This window comes from Heterodontus francisci, chromosome 19, assembly GCF_036365525.1.
Source record: "Heterodontus francisci isolate sHetFra1 chromosome 19, sHetFra1.hap1, whole genome shotgun sequence".
Classification (NCBI taxonomy): Eukaryota; Metazoa; Chordata; class Chondrichthyes; order Heterodontiformes; family Heterodontidae; genus Heterodontus; species Heterodontus francisci.
The window spans coordinates 71,703,292-71,722,455 of record NC_090389.1 but is presented as its reverse complement, the minus strand read 5'-3'; the positions used below and the strand labels follow the sequence as shown (position 1 = coordinate 71,722,455).

Sequence of the window (19,164 nt, the reverse complement as noted above, 5' to 3'; positions counted from 1 at the left end):
ATTTTGCAGAATAACTGCTATCACAGTTTGACCTGTTCCTCACTCTAGAAAACAGGTAAGCCCCTAATTCTTTCAAGATCCAATAATTTTGATTTTAAAATTCTGTACCCTGCTTACTCCCACTGAGCTCCACTTCCCTTCCAATTGCTGTGCTCTGCTGTACTCTACTTTTCCTCCCCATCTGGTATGTTCTACTCCTTACCTGCCTCCATTGCCCATTGTGCTCTAACCTCCTAGCTATCCACTGTGCACCATTCTCTAGCTCAGAATGAGATCATGCTAAAGATCACAACTACCAGATCCAAGATTAGCCGTGAGGAATGCCTCTGAATCAGCTGGTATAACATTTTTAAAACTACAACTAAATACTGAAATGTTTTACTATACTATTTCACCTTGTAATAATTGCACTTAATGACACATTACAGAGATAACATAAGAGCTGAGTTAATAGTTGCTTTTCCTTGCAATTAAAAGACAGAGTACAGTGTACTTCAATATTTCCTTAAGTCACAAACAGAAATCTGGATGATTGTAACAAAGTATTATTTGGTGCTTTTTCATTTTATATGAATATTTTTAAGGATGTGTTGAAGAAAAACCTTATATAATAACACAGTACTTACTGCCTAGTAAGTCACCATACAAACTCAAGTTTTAAAAAATTACATCCCCTTCCAAAACAGCACACTGACTGTAGGAAGAATGTACGATTAGCTACATTTGTTGCAGGTTTTAAATCAGTGTATTATTTGATCCATATTTTGCTAGAGCATAAGTGAGTCATCCCATCGCCTTTCAGATGATGACGAGTATTGCTCTTCAACCAGCTCAACTGACAAATCAGAAGGGGACTGCAAAGAAGCGTGAGTACTTAAACCTTTTCTCCTTTCTGTTTATGCTGGTATTTCTAGTTTGTGAATCAGTTTGCAAGGCAACTATTTTTACCTCAAAGATAGAGCTGAGTATTCTATTTGAGTCTCCTTCACTGGTGATACCAGACACTGGTAGATCCACTGAGAAACAGTGAAGTACATCACTACGTCAGTATTTGGGTTGCACAGACAACTTTCACCAATAATACATTTCTCCTTCACCAGTACACTGATCAGTTGCTATCATGGGATCTTCAGAGTGACACAAAATTTTGAAAGATGTGTATAAAACAAAGTGTGTGCGGCAAAATGTCTACATGCTAAAAGGCAGTTGGTGTGATATCAGTGGTGGAAACCACCAGGACAGCTTCAACATGCTAAGTTTGAGGACAGACAAGAAACTGGTTTTCATTAATCTTGAAAAGAGTGACTGAGAGATGACCTTACACAGTTGTATGGGATAGAAAAGGGTAAGTATAGAACACTTCAAATGAAACTGTGAGAATAGGGAAAGAGGCAGCAGGTTCAAATAAGTAAAAGATAAATTTACGACTGATAATCAGGAAATTCTTCTTTACACATAGACTTCTGGGCATGGGAGACCCTAAAAATCATTTAAACAGTTGCTATAATTGGGGAACTGTAGGTTTTATTTTGATCAGATGATCAATCTTGTGATGACCAGACTCCCACCCAGAAAAGCTAATGAGATGTACTTCAGATTCCATTAAAAACAAAGACTCAGCAAGAAAGTCCATTCTTGGCTTACTAGGGAAGTTTTTTTATTATTTGTTCACGGGATGTGGGTGTCCCTGGCTAGGCCAGCATTTATTGCCCATCCCTAATTACCCTTAAGAAGGTGGTGGTGAGCTGCCTTCTTGAACTGCTGCAGACCTTGGGGTGCAGGTACACCAACAGTGCTGTTAGGAAGGGAGTTCCAGGATTTTCACCCAGCAACAGTGAAGGAACGGTGATGTAGTTCCGAGTCAGAATGGTGTGTGGCTTGGAGTAACTTGCAGGTGGTGATGTTCCCATGTTTCTGCTGCCCTTGTCCTTCTAGGTGGTAGAGGTTGCGGGTTTGGAAGGTGCTGTCGAAGGAGCCTTGGTGAGTTGGTGCATTGCATCTTTTAGATGGTACACACTGCTGCCACTGTGCGTCAGTGGTGGAGGGAGTGAATGTTGAAAGTGGTGGATTGGTTGCCAATCAAGTGGGCTGCTTTGTCCTGGATGGTATTGAGCTTCTTGAGTGTTGTTGGAACTGCACCCATTCAGGCAAGTGGAGAGTATGCCATCACATTCCTGACTTGCGCCTTGCAGATGGCACTGGGGAGTCAGGAGGTGATTTACTCGCCACATAACTCCTTGCCTCTGACCTGCTGTTGTAGCCACAGTGTTTCTGTGGCTGGTCCAGTTCAGTTTCTGGTCTGTGGTAATTCCACGATGTTGATAGTGGGGGATTCAGTGATGGTAATACCATTGAACATCAAGGAAAGATGGTTAGATTCTCTCTTGTTTGAGATGGTCAATTGCCTGACACTTGTGTGGCGCGAATATTACTTGCCACTTATCAACCCAAGCCTTAATGTTGTCCAGGTCTTGCTGCATCTGGTCATGGTCTGCTTCACTATCTGAGGAGTTGTGAATGGTGCAGAACGTTGGGCAATCAGCAGCGAACATCCCCACTTCTGACCTTATGATAGAGGGAGGGTCATTGATGAAGCAACTGAAGATGTTTGGTCCTAGGACACTACTCTGAGGAACTCCTGCAGTGATGTCCTGGAGCTGAGATGATTGACCTCCAACAATCACAACCATCTTCCTTTGTGCTAGGTATGACTCCATCCAGCAGAGAGTTTTCCCCCTGATTTCCATTGACTGCAGTTTTGCTAGGGCTTCTTCAGCCATACTCGGTCAAATGCTGCTTTGATGTCAAGGGCAGTCACTCTCGCCTCACCTCTGGAGTTCAGCTCTTTTGTCCATGTTTGGACCAAGGCTGTTGTCATGCTAGGTTCCCACCTTCCAAGAACGAGGCACATTTATGTTGTCATGAACATTGATTTTAAACTGTTACTGGAGTTAAGAAAGGACTTGTTAAACAGATCAGCCAGGGCTGGAAAATACATTTGCATATCAACAGACAGTGTTTGGAAGGACAAAGACGCCATTCCCTAACAATCAACCCAAAAATGGGCAAGAGGATAACACAAATTTTCAAATCCTCTCTGGCCACGGGAGAAGTGCCAGAGGACTGGAGGACAGCGAATGTGATACCATTATTCAAGAAGGGTAGCAGGGATAAACCAGGTAATTACAGGCCAGTGAGTCTAACATCAGTGGTAGGGAAACTATTGGAAAAGGTTCTGAGGGACAGGATTAATCTCCACTTGGAGAGGCAGGGATTAATCAAGGATAGTCAACACGGCTTTGTCAGGGGGAGATCATGTCTAACAAATTTGAATGAATTTTCGAGGAGGTGACTAGGTGTGTAGATGAGGGTAAAGCAGTTGATGTAGTCTACATGGACTTCAGTATGGCTTTTGATAAGGTCCCGCATGGGAGATTGGTTAAGAAGGTAAGAGCCCATGGGATTCAGGGCAATTTGGCAAATTGGTTCCAAAATTGGCTTAGTGGCAGGAGACAGAGGGTGACGGTCGAAGGTTGTTTTTGCTTTTGGAAGCCTGTGACCAGTGGGTTACCGCAGGGATCAGTGCTGGGACCCTTGCTGTTTGTAGTGTACATTAATGATTTAGATGTGAATATAGGAGATCAGCAAGTTCGCAGATGACACGAAAATTGGTGGTGTCGTAAATAGTAGGGAGGATAGCCTTAGATTACAGGACGATATAGATGGCTGGTAAGATGGGCGGAGCAGTCGCAAATGGAATTTAATCCTGAGTAGTGTGAGGTGATGCATTTTGGGAGGACTAACAAGGCAAAGGAATATACAATGGATGGTAGAACCTTAGGAATACAGAAGATCCTTGGTGTACTTGTCCATAGATCACTGAAGGCAGCAGCACAGGTAGATAAGGTGGTTAGGAAGGCATATGACAAACTTGCCTTTATTAGCCGAAGCATAGAATATAAGAGCAGTGAGGTTATGATGGAGCTATATAAAATGCTAGTTTGGCCACAGCTGGAGTACTGTGTACAGTTCTGGTCGCCACACTATAGGAAGGATGTGATTGCACTGGAGCGGGTACAGAGGAGATTCACCAGGATGTTGCCTGGGCTGGAGCATTTCAGCTATGAAGAGAGACTGGATAGGCGAGGATTGTTTTTCTTAGAGCAGAGAAGGCTGAGGGGGGACCTGATTGAGGTATACAAAATTATGAGGGACATAGATAGGGTAGATAGGAAGAAACTTTTTCCCTTAGTGGAGGTGTCAATAACCAGGGGGCATAGATTTAAGGTAAGGGGCAGGAGGTTTAGAGGGAAAAAATTTTCACCCAGAGAGTGGTTGGAATCTGGAACATGCCTGAAGGGCTGGTAGAGGCAGGACCCCTTACAACAATTAAGAAGTATTTAGATGACCACTTGAAATGCCATAGCATACAAGGCTTCAGGCCAAGTGCTGGAAAATGGGATTAAAATAGATAGGCTTGATGGCCGGCACAGACACGGTGGGCTGAAGGGCCTGTTTCTGTGCTGTATAACTCTATGACTCTAATGGACTTTTGATCACCAGATGTTGCAGGTGGGGGAGCTCGCATTCCAGGTTGACTGCTAAGATGGCCAATTACACAAACGGACATGGTCAAACCAGCTAGTCACATGACTAACCTGCTGGGCAACCTGAGTTTTTTGAATTTGTACAAACAGTTTGGGAAGAACTCTGTTTGCTCCTGGACTGAGAGGATCTCTCTCCTGTCTGCTCCCATCTCTTTCTCACAAGCCTCTGCATCCACTGAAGACACTTGAACCCCCAAGAGAGAAAAGTCTGCTACAGCGAACAAGGTTTAAGAAGAATACTGGGCCCCAACGGAAAGCAAGATCTACCTATAATCAAGGACTCTACAGTGAGCTCAAAAAACCGTACCAACAACTCTTTAGATATTGCCTCATAAATTCATTTTTGTTTCATAAATTGTTTCATAAATTACAACTTTTCTTCTTTAAACCTAAGAAAGCCTGTTTGTGCTGGTTTCTTTGCCTTATAATAGGAAAGTGGTGAATAAGGATTCACCAAGGGGAAGCTAAAAACACAGTGTGTTTAAAATTAATTCCTGTTACGGTAAGACCAGGTGAAGACTGAAAGGGAAGCCTAGACCACTTTCTCACCTGTTCGTAACAGAAATTTGGGTGCTAGCATCCGGAATTGACCCACAGACAAACGAGAAATTGGAAGTGGGAAGCCAAATTGTTCTCAAGCAAAAAAAGAGCAAGATTTCGATACAGGTTTTCTTGTGGTTGTGTGTGCTTGAATACTAACATGTCTGCAACTGAAACGAGTAGCTCTCCAAGTCAGGATGAAGTAACTTGGGATAAGTTAAAAGCACTGTCTATAAAGGAGTTGAGAAAAATGGCTGTGCAGTGTGGGATCACTGTACGTGGCAAGGCTAGGAAGTCTGAATTCCTAAGGCTAGTGGCCAACCATTTTTCCCTTGAATCTGAAGAAGCAGAAACAGGGTTAGAAGCAGACTCCAATAGGGTATTGATCGCAAAGATACAATTGGAACAGAGGAAACTTGAATTTGAGGAGAAGGAGAGAGACAGAATATTCCGGAAGGAGTGCGAAGGGAGAGTGTTGCAGTGGCTTTGAGTTAACTTGGTGGGGGGGAGGGGGGTGGCTGGTGGTTGCGACAGAGTAACCCCAGCGTAAGCATGGCCAATATGGAGGAGCATAATTCAGGGCTGGGTACAAAATTGTTACAATTAGCTCCACTAATTCCAAAATTCAATGAGGAGTATGTAGAAAAGTTTTTTGTGTCCTTTGAGAAACTGGCAAGATAGCTAAAATGGCCAGCTGTGACCTGGTCTGTTTTACTACAGAGCAAACTAACTGGAAAAGCCCATGAGGTTTATTCCCTGTTGCCAGATGAGAGTTCATCAAATTATGAACTGACCAAAAATGCTATCCTCGGGGTATATGAATTAGTACCCGAAGCCTATCGTCAAAAGTTTAGAACCCTCAAGAAGCAAGCTAATCAAACTTATCTGGAGTTTGAAAGAAGTAAACAGCTGGCATTTGACCAGTGGCTGAGGGCTCTTAAAGTATAGCTCAGCTATGAGAATCTGAGAGAAGTAATTCTGTTAGAGGAATTTAAACACTCTTTCCCACTCTCTATAAAGACCCATGTAGAGGAGCAGCGGGTCCAGAGAGCCTGGCAAGCGGCATTCCTGGCCAGTGAGTTTGCTTTAATTTATAAGTCGGTTTCCCAGGGGAGAACCTTTCCTAGTCACCCCCACAAATCCAAAAAGGACAAAGGGTGGGAAGGTGATAGGAGCCTAAGCAGTCCAGAGAGAAAGGAAATCAGGAGACACGGGGCTCTCCACTAGCCAAAAAGGAAGGTGCTGTGAGCAAGAGTGAGACCCGGAGACTTGTATGCTTTCATTGTAATAAAGCAGGGCATTTAAGAGCTGACTGCTGGAAACTAAAGGGAAAACCTGTAAGGTTAATCAGGCCGCATCCACTTAGTGAAGAAGCAAACCTGATGGAAAGCACAGCAGAACAAGCTGTGGCTTTAACTGCAGTAAGAGTGAGATCCAGGAAGTCAGGAAAATTTAATAGGGTTCCTGAGTGTTATCAGGGTTTTGTGTCTGAAGGGAGAGTAACCCCATACCCCTCGAGTGGGGCAAGTAAGCCCATAGTGATTCTCAGGGACACAGGGGCCACTAGATCCCTTTCACTGGGAAAAAGCCTGGCCTTTCCCCCAGAGAGTGCAGTGAACACCAAAATGGTGGTGAATGGTATTGGAGGGCAATGTATGCCTGTACCTGTACATTGGGTACACCTGGAGTGCGACCTAGTTTTGGAACCAGTGACAGGATTATCCCTAGTTGGCCTGTGGACGGGGTTTACCTGATCCTAGGTAATGATCTGGTGGGGGTGAAGGTGGTAGCCCCCCAAGTAGGAAAGAAAGACAGCAGGAGGTCAGAGAGACGGGTCAGTGACGGGAGATGGACCCCTGCAGTTTCCCTGAATTTGCAGTGCATCAGGCCATGATCAAACCAGCTCCTCCAGAGGAGACTGCATTGACACTGCAGGCAGATGACCATGAGGTCTGCCTGTCTGAGACTTTCTTTGGAATGTTAGGAGACCCAGGGAATGAATTAAATGGATTTTCCCTAGCTGAGGCTCAGCCAGCCAACCCAATGTTGCGAGAGTTAGCACAGACTGCCCAGTCTGAAAGTGAAGCAGAGGGAGTCCCTGATTGCTACTATTTGAAGAATGAGGTACTGATGAGGAAATGGAGTTCTGCTCACAGACCTGAGAGCAAGGAGGGGGCAGTAGGTCACCAGTTAGTGGTACCACAGAGGTACCAGAGAGAAATATTAAAAAGGGCCCACGAGACAACAGTGGCAGTACATTCCGGTATATGAAAGCCCAAAGCCCGCATGAGATAGCAGTTTGATTAGAGAGAGAGAGAGAGATACAGCACTGAAACAGGCCCTTCGGCCCACCGAGTCTGTGCCGAACATCAACCACCCATTTATACTAATCCTACACTAATCCCATATTCCTACCAAACATCCCCACCTGTCCCTATATTTCCCTACCACCTACCTGTGACTGGCCAAAACTCCACAAAAATGTGGTGGAGTACTGCAGGAGCTGCCACATGTGCTAGATTGAGGGGAAACCCCAACCTATAGTGAAACCTGCACCCCTAAGGCCTGTACTGGTATTAGGAGGACCCTCTAGAAGAGGGCTGGTGAACTGTAAGGGACCCCCGCCAAGAACAAAAGGGGACAGGCAGGCACAAGGATGGCAAATGTTTAGAAAAAGGAGAAAAGGTGACCAGGAGGGCAGGTTAAAGGAAGTCCGGGAGGAATCCCGGAAGTAAACCCCTACTGTCTGGTCAACCAACCCCAAAAAATGTGAAAAGTTGGACCCCACATCCTCCTATGTAAATGCAGATACTGGAAGCACCCCACCAGAGTTGCTAACAGCATTTACAGGAACCTGCAGAGACAATGAAAGACCTCTGGGGGGAAGAGAAACCGTGAGGGTGATGCCTTACCTGGTCAAAGTGCCACAGGGGAGTGCAGTAAAGTCTACACAAATACCTGCAGGCAGGAGTGTCCTCTGGGACAAAGGGGAAATTCGTAAAGAATCCTCCCCCACAGTCAGAAAAAAAAGCAAACCACCCATCCCCTGAAGTCAAAAGCCTTTGCTTGACTCAGCAAAGCATTGATGGAGAGTTCAGGATAGACCCACCCATTACTGACCCTTTTTAAAAAAAAAAATTACCTCAGCAGGAACAAAGACCCTCGGCAGCCATGGAAATGGGCAAACGGAAGAGAAACTTCCCAAAAAAAAACACGTTTATTGGGATGCCAAAAGGGGGCAATTAAAGCAGCACTGGCACCAGGAGAAGACAGGCTGCAATAAGTTTTAGGATTTATGAATGAATGGGAATGAATGAGAGAAATGCATCGGTTTTTCTGTATCTTACATTTTTCTCTCGACCCTTTTGATGAAATGTGCTTTTCTCAAATCGCATTTTATTCTGCTGGGTGTGGAGGCGTCATGCTAGGCCCCCACCTGCCAAGAATGAGGCACATTAATTTTGTCATGAACATTGATTTTAAACTGTTACTGTAGTTAGGAAAGGACTTGTTAAACAGATCAGCCATGGCTGGAAAAGACATTTACATATTGGCAGACAGTGTTTGAAAGCAGCCATTCCCTGACATTCAACCCACAATGGACTTTTGATCACTAGATGTTGCAGGTGGGGGAGCTCGCATTCCAGGTTGACTGCTAAGATGGCCGAATACACAAACGGACATGGTCAAACCAGCTAGTTACATGACTAACCTGCTGCGCAATCTGAGTTTTTTGAATTTGCACAAACAGTTTGGACAGAAAGCTGTTTGCTCCTGGACTGAGAGGATCTCTCTCCTGTCTGCTCCCATCTCTTTCTCACAAGCCTCTGAATCCACATGAATCCTAAGAGAAAAGTCTGCTACAACCAACAAGGTTTAAGAAGAATGCTGGGCCCCAACGGAAAGCAAGATCTACCTCCAATCAAGGATTCTACTGTGAGCTCGACGAACTGTAACAACAACTCTTCAGATATTGCCTCAAACCTTTCCACTTTATTTTTCTTCTGCTCTTTTCTGTCTCTATTTGCATATGTGTATCACGTATACATGCTAGCGTGGGGCGCTGCCTGTATCTGTAGGTGTTAACCGAATTAGAGTTTAAGTTTAATAAATTTCAACTTTTCTTCTTTAAACCTAAGAAAGCTTGTTTGAGCTGGTTTCTTTGCCTTATAATTGGAAAGCCAAGGGGGAGCTAAAAACAGTGTGTTTAAAATTAAACCCTGTTACAGTAAGACCAGGTGAAGACTGAAAGGGAACCCTAGACCTCTTTCTCACCTGGTCATAACAGTGTAATGAGGTCAGGAGCTGAGTGGCCCTGGCGGAACCCAAACTGAGCATCAGTGAGCAGGATATTGCTGAGCAAGTGCTGCTTGATAGCACAGTCAACGACCCCCTCCATCACTTTGCTGATGATTGAGTGTAGACTGATAGGACCAGTTTGGATTTGTCCAGGTTTTTGTGTACAGGACATACCTGGGCAATTTTCCACATTGCCGGTTAGATGCCAGTTGTGTAGCTGTAGTGGAACAGCTTGGGTCTTTGGTACTATTGCCGATATGTTTTCAGGGTCCATAGCCTTTGTGGTATCTCCTGCCTTCTGCCATTTCTTGATATCGTGTGGAGTGAATCGGATTGACTGAAGACTGGCATATGTGATGCTGGGGACCTCAGGATGAGGCCAAGATGAGTCATCCACTCAGCACTTCTGGCTGAAGATGGCTGCAAATGCAAATGTTAAGGATAGTATTATGTTGAAAGAAGAGGTTTATAATGTCGCAAAAAATAGTCGTAAGCCTGAGGATTGGGAGCATTTTAAAAACCAGCAAAGGACAACCAAAAAGTTGATGATAAGGGAAAAAATAGAATATGAAAATAAACTATCCAGGATTATAAAAACAGATTGTAAGAGCTTTTACAAGTATATAAAAAGGAGAGTAGCTACACTAAACATTTGTTCCTTAGAGGCAGAGACAGGGGAATGAGAAAATGGCATGATGTTGAACAAATATTTTGTGTCTGTCTTCACAGTAGAAGACACAAATTACATACCAGAAATCAGGTATAACCCGTTAATAAGAGTGAGGAACTTAAAATAATTAATATCAGCAGAGAAAAAGCATTGGAGAAACATAAGAGACTAAGAGCTGACAAATCTCCAGGATCTGATGGCCTAAATCCTAGGGTTTTAAAAGATGCAGAGATAGTGGATGCCCTGGTTATGATTGTCCAAAATTCCCTAGATTCTAGAATGGTCCCAGTGGATTGGAAGTTTGCTCATGTAACACTACTATTCAAGAAAGGAGCGAGAGAGAAAATGGGGAACTACAGGCCAGTTAGCCTAACATCAGTCATTGGGAAAATGCTAGAATCTATTTATTTAGAGATACAGCACTGAAAGAGGCCCTTCGGCCCACTGAGTCTGTGCCGACCAACAACCACCCATTTATACTAATCCTACATTAACCCCATATTCCCTACCACATCCCCACCATTCTCCTACCACCTACCTACACTAGGGGCAATTTACAATGACCAATTTACCTAGCAACCTGCAAGTCTTTGGCTGTGGGAGGAAACCAGAGCACCCAGCAGAAATCCACGCAGTCACAGGGAGAACTTGCAAACTCTACACAGGCAGTACCCAGAACTGAACCCGAGTCGCTGGAGCTGTGAGGCTGCGGTGCTAACCACTGCGCCACCCACATTATTAAGGAAGTCTTAATAATGTACTCAAAAAATCATAGTATGCTCAGACAAAGTCAACATGGTTTTCCGAGGGGAAATTGTGTTTGACAAATTTATTAGAATTTCTTTGAGGATGTAACTAGTAGGTAGGGTAGATAAAGGGGAGCCAGTAGTTGTAGTGTACTTGGATTTCCAAAAGGCATTCAATAAGTTGCCTCAGAAAAGGTTAATACACAAGAAAAGGGCTCATGGAGTTGGGGTAATATAGTAGCATGGGTAGAGGATTGGTTAATGGACAGGAAGAAAAGAGGAGGGATAAAGGGGGCATTTTCAAATTGGCAGGCTGTACTGTAAGGATTGGTGCTGGGGTCTCAACTGCTTACAATCTATAATAATGACCTAGACAAAGAGACCGTGAGTAATGTATTTCAGTTTGATGACACAAAGCTAAATGAAATGTAAGCAGTGAGGAGGACACCGAGAGGCTGCAAAGATATATAGAGGATTGGCATACAAAAATAAGGAGGGCTTGCTACAATTGTACAGGGCTTTGGTGAGCCCACACCTGGAGTACTGTGCACAGTTTTGATTTCCATATTTAAGGAAGGGTAGACTTGCCTTGGAGGCGATACCGTGAAGGTTCACTAGATTGGTTCCTGGGATGAGAGGGTTGTGCTATGATGAGAGGCTGGAATTTAGAAGAATGAGAAGTGATATCATTGAAACATACAAGATTCTGAAGGGGCTTGACATGGTAGACACAGAGGTTATTTCCCTTGGAGAACATGGGGGAACAGTCTCAGGATAAGGGACCGATCATTTAGGACTGAGATGAGGAGAAATTTCTTCAAAGGGTTGTGAATCTTTGGAATTCTCTGCCCCCAGAAGGTTGTGGATGCTCCATCATGAATAGATTTAAGACTGTGACAGACAGATTTTTGGTGTCTCGGAATCAAGGGATATGGGGAGTGGGCAAGAACGTGGAGTTGAGGGATATTAGCCATTATTGTATTGAATGGCAAAGCAGGCTCAAGGGCCGTATGGTCTTCTAATGCTCCTATTTCTTCTATGTTTATGTCTATAACTCAGACCAGCTTTGTTCTATAGGTGGAGAAATATTTAAATGTAAAGGGATGCACATGGAATCAATCTGCAAATTTCCTTAGACTTCACTTATATTACCAAAAATGCACTTCAAATTAGTGATTTCAAACTAAGCCAGCAGGGTTTCTCATTTTTGCTTGTACACTTTATTGGGAAACTTTTAAGAAAACAGAAGCCTCTTTATTAAAAGTGCTTCTTGATGAACTAGGTAATTACCTAACCAAGAAATTCCTGTCTATTGAATGTTCTCTTTAAGTCAGCTATTTCCTCCCATGTGACACATGTAGCAGTATGAATGTGACTTACTCAATATTTGAGCTAGTAATATTTATATGCCTCACCTCCCCACATAATATAAGAAACAGGAGTAGGCGATACAGCCTCTTGAGTGGCCCCATGAGCCTGCTCCACCATTCAATAAGATCATCTTCAACCGCAACTCCACTTTCCACCTGATCCCCATAAAATTTGATTCCCTTAGAGTCCAACAATCTGTCGATTTTAGTCCTCAATATACCGAACAACTGAGCATCCACAGCCCTCTAGAGTAGATACTTCCAAAGATTCACAATGCTCCGAGTGATGACATTTCTCATCTCAGTGCTAAATGTCTGAACTCTCATCCTGAGACTGTGCCTCCTAGTTCTAGATTCTCCAGCCAGAGGAACCAGCCTCTCAGCATCTATCCTGTCAAGCCTTATCAAAATCTTACATGTTTCAATGAGATCACACCTCATTCTTCTAAACCTGAGTGTAGGCCCATTTTTCTCAATCTCTCCTCAATGGACAACCCTCTCATCCCAAGAATCAATCTAATGAACCTTCTTTGCACCCCCAATAAGGCACGTATATCCTTCCTTAGATATGGAGATCAAAACAGTACACATTACTCCAGGTGTGGTCACATTAAAACCCTGTACAATTGCAGCAATACTTCCTTACTATTGTACTTCAACCCCCTGGCACTAAAGGCCAGCATACCATTTGCGTTTCTAATTACTTGCTGTACCTACATTTAAACTGTGTTTCCTATACAAGGACACCCAAATCCCTCCTAACACCAACATTTAATAGTTTCTCATCATTTAACAAATATTCTGTTTTTCTTTTCTTCCTGCCAAAGTGAATAACCTCACATTTCCCCACATTATACTTCATCTGCCAGCTTCTTACCCACTCCCTTAACCTATCTCTATCCCTTTGCAGACTCTTTGCGTCCTCTATAAAGCTTAATTTCCAACCTAGCTTCATATCATCAGCAAACGTGGATATATTACCATCGGTCCCTTCACCGAAATCATTAATACAGTTGTAAACAGCTGAGGCCCCAGCACTGATCTTTGTGGCACCCTACGAGTAACAGCCTGGCAACCTGAAAATTTATACTCTCTGTTTTCTGTCCTTTAACCAATCCATTCCCCTCCCCCCATATTTAACCATCTATTCTTGAATGTGTAAAGATCTCAATGATTTACATGATCTTGCACAGCCAAATTTTTCCAGCACAGCTGCTTTCTAAACATTTCCTGTTTATCTTCTAGGAAACCTGATTCCAATGAAATGCATGATCTGGTAAAACTGATGACTCGGACATTAAGCATGGATTCAAAAGATACCTACAGAGAAAATCCAATGCCTGCTCCAACACCAGAATTCAAACTACGGCGAAAGTATAGAGACACCCTAATTCTTCATGGGAAAGCTAAGGAAGATCCAGAGGATTTCTGTTTCAATGATTTTCCAACTGGTCTGTAACAACCAGAAACACTTATCACATATTTAAAGTATTGTTTATTCCATAAGTTAATTGAATAGTTAATTTAAAATTATGGGTTTGTTCAATTTGAAAGTTTTCAATTTTAATATCTTTTGATGCTGCAATATAAATTAAGGTTGTGACCTCTGTTTACATTGCTGCAGCATATTTTAGATTGCTGTTTAGATTAAACAATTTCCCGTTTATTATTTTGTTTAGAGGTTTTATCTGTACCAGAGAAGATCAAAAGAACAATTCAAGCTCTACGAACAGATGTTATAAAAGGATTAGGAGTAAAGCTTTTGGAAAAAGTATACCACATTATGGAAAACGATGAAGAAGTCCGGAGGGAGGTAGGTTCCTCACCTTCTACATTCATTGAATCGTTCAAGGAATTGTTAATTTGTCTTGGGATCAGCAGCTTAATACTTAACATTGGTCTGATTTATATAACCATTTTAGGAATGCCTGCAGGAACACATGGGTGAAGAATTGTACCAGAATTACAGTATGAAGGTCCAACAACTAAAGTTCTTTGAAGATAATTCAAATTTTTGACTGAATGGTACCTAAAACAATTTAATGCATTAGTTCAATTTAAGAAGTGCCTTTTTACAGACACTGATCAGTTAAAATTTGTCCATCACAGCTGGAAAACTCAGTTATCCAAACACATCTTGGATTTCTTTTAACTTTGCACAATGCAATTAACAACAGAGGAACTCCACGAAGGACTATGAAGCAATGGACACACTGTGCGCCTAGCCATGACGTCTTTCAGTTGGTGAATTAAAATGACTATTGCATCATATCTTCTCAATATCAACTTACGGCTGTTGGTGAATTATTAGATGAACAGTTAAATATGTATCACAGTATCGTTGATATGCAGTTGATATTTTGTGTCACAAGATACCTACTTTATATATAGACAAGCAATGTCTATCCTGGAATTTACTACATCTTTTGGTATCTTAAATTAATGGGGTTTAAGGATCCAAATATGTTGTACCCTAAAGTGCTAATCTTATTCATAGCTCAGTTGAAATAATTGCTGTTAGCCAATTTATGTCTGTGTATAACTATACATTCTTTTTTTCTAGAAATTGCCCACAGACCACAGCACATTTTAGGATGTGCCTTGAGAACTTTTTTCAAGCAACTCCAAAAGTACAGTACTTTATTCCCACAATTTTCTAACTTTCTTTCTTAACTTTCTGCTGGGATAGTTTCAGCCATTTGTTACCTCACACTAGCGTCTGTTCTTGGTGAACATCAGAAGGGACCTCAAGTAAATCACACACATGCACTTTCCATCAGGGTCATTAGTTGTAATCATGACTGCTAATTCTGGATGTTTTTCCTTTTCTAGTCCAGGGGCCAAGACCACTTTTAGTGCTTTTTGACACTACTCAACTGAAATGAAATAACTCAGCACAAATCACATTCAACCTTGGACACTTCTGATCTGTATGGTTCAGTACCATACCAAGCAATGTATTTTCACAATCTAGAAATTTGCCTTCTAATGGGTGGTCTACAATTTTCAAGATTTTGTGCTCACAAACAAAAACAGAATACCTTGCATATATCTGAAAATATTGACAGTGCAAGATCATTGAATCAATGAGAACTGTACAATACATATTCAAGAATTCAGAAATATAGGGAGGAGGGAGAAGGGGGTATATAAATATTAGCTCAAATGTTGACCAAACCACAGACATATTGGTACTTGTCATGAGAGGAAACAAGTGGGTAAAAATTTACAGAAAACACTTTCTATATGCAGGAATTACCTGGTGCGAGCATTTGTTTAGCTCTTTCTATCCACTGCTTGAAATAGGAAATAATTTCCTACAATAGTAGTTTCACCTCCAACCAGACCAATATTATACCTAGAAAGATAATGTGGTCTTTGTGCAATTTGTATTTCAGACAATTACAAATATTCAAATTCTCAATTAGGTTTGTTGTATTGTTTCATTAACTGTACTTTGTCTAGATATGTTCACAGTAGTAAACATGGAATTTGTAAACTTGCAGTTATATTGCAATATTTGCTAGAAAAATAAAAAGAATGTACAGTTTTCAAAGTAAATGGAATGTAGTTTTATGTGTGGGTTTCCTGCAGACTATAACATTCCACACTTCTTAAGTCTCTTATCCAATTATAATTTCTCTTTCTGTTATAGTTTAGTGATTTAAAAACAGAATAACATAACTGTAGAGCACTGGATTCTCAACTAGAAAAGATTGAGTTCAAGTCTTTACCTAACTTAACCTTACCTTCTGCTGAAAGGTAAATTTGCCTGTCTCAGCAGATGACAGGAGATAGCGTTGAACTGCTTTTGAAGGTAGGTTTCCTAAAAAGTGTGTATCTTCATGTTTAAACAGGGTTTATTCCATTTTGAAATGAAGTTGAAGATGTATAAAGCAACTTTTTGTTTATCATTGTAGGCTTGTGTAATCTTTGCAAGCTTAGGAGCACTGACCTTGTATATAGTAATAATTCTTATGGCTCTCATTGATTACATTGACGGTCTATTGTTAATTAGAATCAAGTTAAATTGAGTCCAATGAACTAGGTAAAGTCAAGAAATCATATCATACAAATGAATTTTCTTCATTGTTTATAATATCTCTATCTTGTGCTTCTAAGTCTGGGACAAAGGTAAATGTTTGACAGCTTAAGAGCTATATTTGAGCAATAGACAATATACTTCATTAATTATTTTGCTTTTTACTATGGTCTATCAGAATGTAAGAATGAAAAAGTAGAAGAGCATTTTTTAAAAATCTGTACTAGTTACATAAATCACATTTTTAAAAGATAGTTGTATGTAGCTTTTGAATTATCATAACTGATGGAGATGAATTCTGGTTTTGTCAGTCAGGTTTGGTGGCCAAATACCTGGTTTAGCAGAGTCGTCCATATAGCTTGGAAAATTTTTTCCCCTTCAAGTACTTGTCCAATTCTCTTTTGAAAGCTACGATTGAATCTGTCTCCACCACCCTTTCAGGTAGTGCATTCCAGATCATAACCACTTGCTGCATAAAAAAAGTTTTTCTTCATGTTGCCTTTGGTTCTTTTTCCAATCACCTTAAATCTGAGTACTGTGGTTCTGATCTTTCTGCCAATGGTAACAGTTTCTCCCTTACTACTCTGTCTAGACCCCTCAGGATTCTGAACATCTCTATCAAATCGCCTCTCAACCTACTCTTCTCTAAGAATGACCCCAGCTTCTATAATCTATCCACGTGACTGACGTCCCTCATTCCTGGAACCATTCTAGTAAATTATTTTCTGCACTCTGTCTAAAAGTCTTCACATCTTTCCTAAAGTGCAGTGCCCAGAATTGGACACAATACTGCAGTTGAGGCCAAACAGTGGTTTATTTCATAACTTTCTTGCTTTTGTACTCTATGCCTCTATTTATAAAGCCGGGATCCTGTATGTTTTTTTAACTACTTTCTTGACCTGCCCTGCCACCTTCAACGATTTGTGTACATATACCTCCAGGTATCTCTGTTCCTGCACCCCCTTTAAAATGGTATGCTTTAGTTTATATTGCCTCTCCTCTTTCTCTCTACCAAAATATATTACTTCACACTTCTCTGCATTAAATTTCATCTGCCATATGTCTGCCCATTCTGCCAGTCTATGTACTCTTGAAGTCTGTCACCATCCTCCTTGCTGTCCATTACGTTTCCAAGTTCTGTGTTATCTGTAAATTTTGAAATTGTGCCCTATACAAGTCATTTATATCACAAAGTGCAGTGGTCCTAGTATTGACCCCTGGGGAACACCACTGTATACCTTCCTCCAGTCTGAAAAACAACCTTTCACTACTACTCTCTGCTTCCTGTCCTTCAGCCAACTTCATATCTATGCAGCCACCGCCCCTTTTATTCTATGGGCTTCAACTTTGTTGACAAGCCCATTACGTGGCACTTGTATATATTAACTTCCAAAAGGCAGTTGATACATCAATCCTCATCTGTTACCTGGTCAAAAAATTTGCCTTTAACAAATCCAGGCTGGCTTTTCTTAATTAATCCATACTTGTCCAAGTGACTGTTAATTATGTCCTGGGTTATTATTTCTAAAAGCTATCTCAAATGTTATGATCACTTATAGGCACCCATATAAATATTAATAATGAAATAACAGCATTCAGTAGAATCTAAAAGTTACATGATTTCTGAAGCTAACAAAATGAACAGATTAAAAAAGTCCTGTGTTTATTGAAGATTAGTGAGAACATAATGTCTTACCATATCCAAAAGATGTCCCAAAGTGCTCATACAAAAGAGTTAAACTCGTATAGTGCCCTTCATGACCTCCAGGCTTTTCAAAACACTTGCAAGCAATTAAGTTGTTTTCTTTATTCGAAGTGTAGATACTGTTGTAATGTGGGAAATGTAGCAGTCAATTGGCACCCAGCAAGGTCCCATAAACAGCAATACAATAATGACCAGGTAATCTGCTTTAGTGATGTTGGCTGACAGATAAATAGTGCCACAGGATCTGTTACGTCTAACCTGAGAGGGCAGACGAGGCCTCAGTTCAATGTCTCATCCAAAAGCAAGCACTTCCAACAGTGCTGCATTCCCTCACTGGAAGGAGAGCTTAAATTTCATGCTCAAGTTTCTGGAATGGGACTTGAACCCACAGCTGTCTGACTCAGAAGCAAGAATGCTACCATTGAGCCACAGTTAATGCCTATGTAAGCAAACATAGCAGTAAGTTTAATTACAGCAAGGTCCCACAACTAGCCAAATAATGAGTGGCTAGATAATCAATTTCTGGTGGTGTTGATTGAGGGAGGATTCCTTGATGCTTAAGTAATGCCATGTAAACAGGGTGTATAGCTATGATTAGGACCATTTGTTTGAATAGTGCCTAAATGGTGACAGACTAGTTGGACCAAATGGTCAGCTGGTCCGCGTTACAACTTCTATTTATCTATCTGAATAGAAAGACAGAGCCTTAGTTTAAAAGTCTCATTGGAAAGAAAGCACTTCTGAAAATTCAGCAATCCCTCAGTATTACACTAAAGTGAACATAAATAGTACACTCACGTCCTTGGTGGAGGGAACAGAGCCAAACTGACACTAGGAAACAACTGAGTTTTTTGTGAAGTAGTTCTGGGAATATTGCCCATCAGTTTTTGATTTCTAGTTGGCAATTTGAGAAAACTACAGCCCATAAAAGAAAAGATAAAGCAAGAAAGACATAGAAAGAAAATGTGAAAGCAAAAAATGGATACGAAAGGCAAGAAGAAACAGAACAAGTTATAAAACAAGGAAAATGTAAAAAGTTTAGACGAATTTACACACAAATACTGTATAAACAAAAATATAAAGATTATATTCAAGTAAATAAATTTGCAATGAACTATATGTACATATATTTGTACATGACTGTCACTGATATGAAAATATCAGTTTTTTCCAAATTTAGGACAA

At 41.2% G+C, this 19,164-nt stretch overlaps 1 protein-coding gene across 2 annotated transcripts in view; it reads left to right on the top strand.

Annotated features, from left to right (window-relative positions):
• Window positions 1–15,072, top strand: part of nek4 (NIMA-related kinase 4) — a 63,476-nt gene extending 48,404 nt beyond the window's left edge. The window contains exons 13-17 of one of the 2 annotated variants that reach the window (XM_068051916.1): window positions 772–866; window positions 13,478–13,683; window positions 13,912–14,045; window positions 14,155–14,257; window positions 14,342–15,072. In XM_068051916.1, coding sequence (XP_067908017.1) covers window positions 772–866; window positions 13,478–13,683; window positions 13,912–14,045; window positions 14,155–14,250 — 531 coding nt within the window. In that variant the 3' untranslated portion in view covers window positions 14,251–14,257; window positions 14,342–15,072. Of the gene's footprint in view, window positions 1–771; window positions 867–13,477; window positions 13,684–13,911; window positions 14,046–14,154 lie in introns of both variants that reach the window. The other variant, XM_068051915.1, reaches the window with a different exon arrangement.
• The last annotated feature ends 4,092 nt before the right edge of the window (window positions 15,073–19,164 follow it).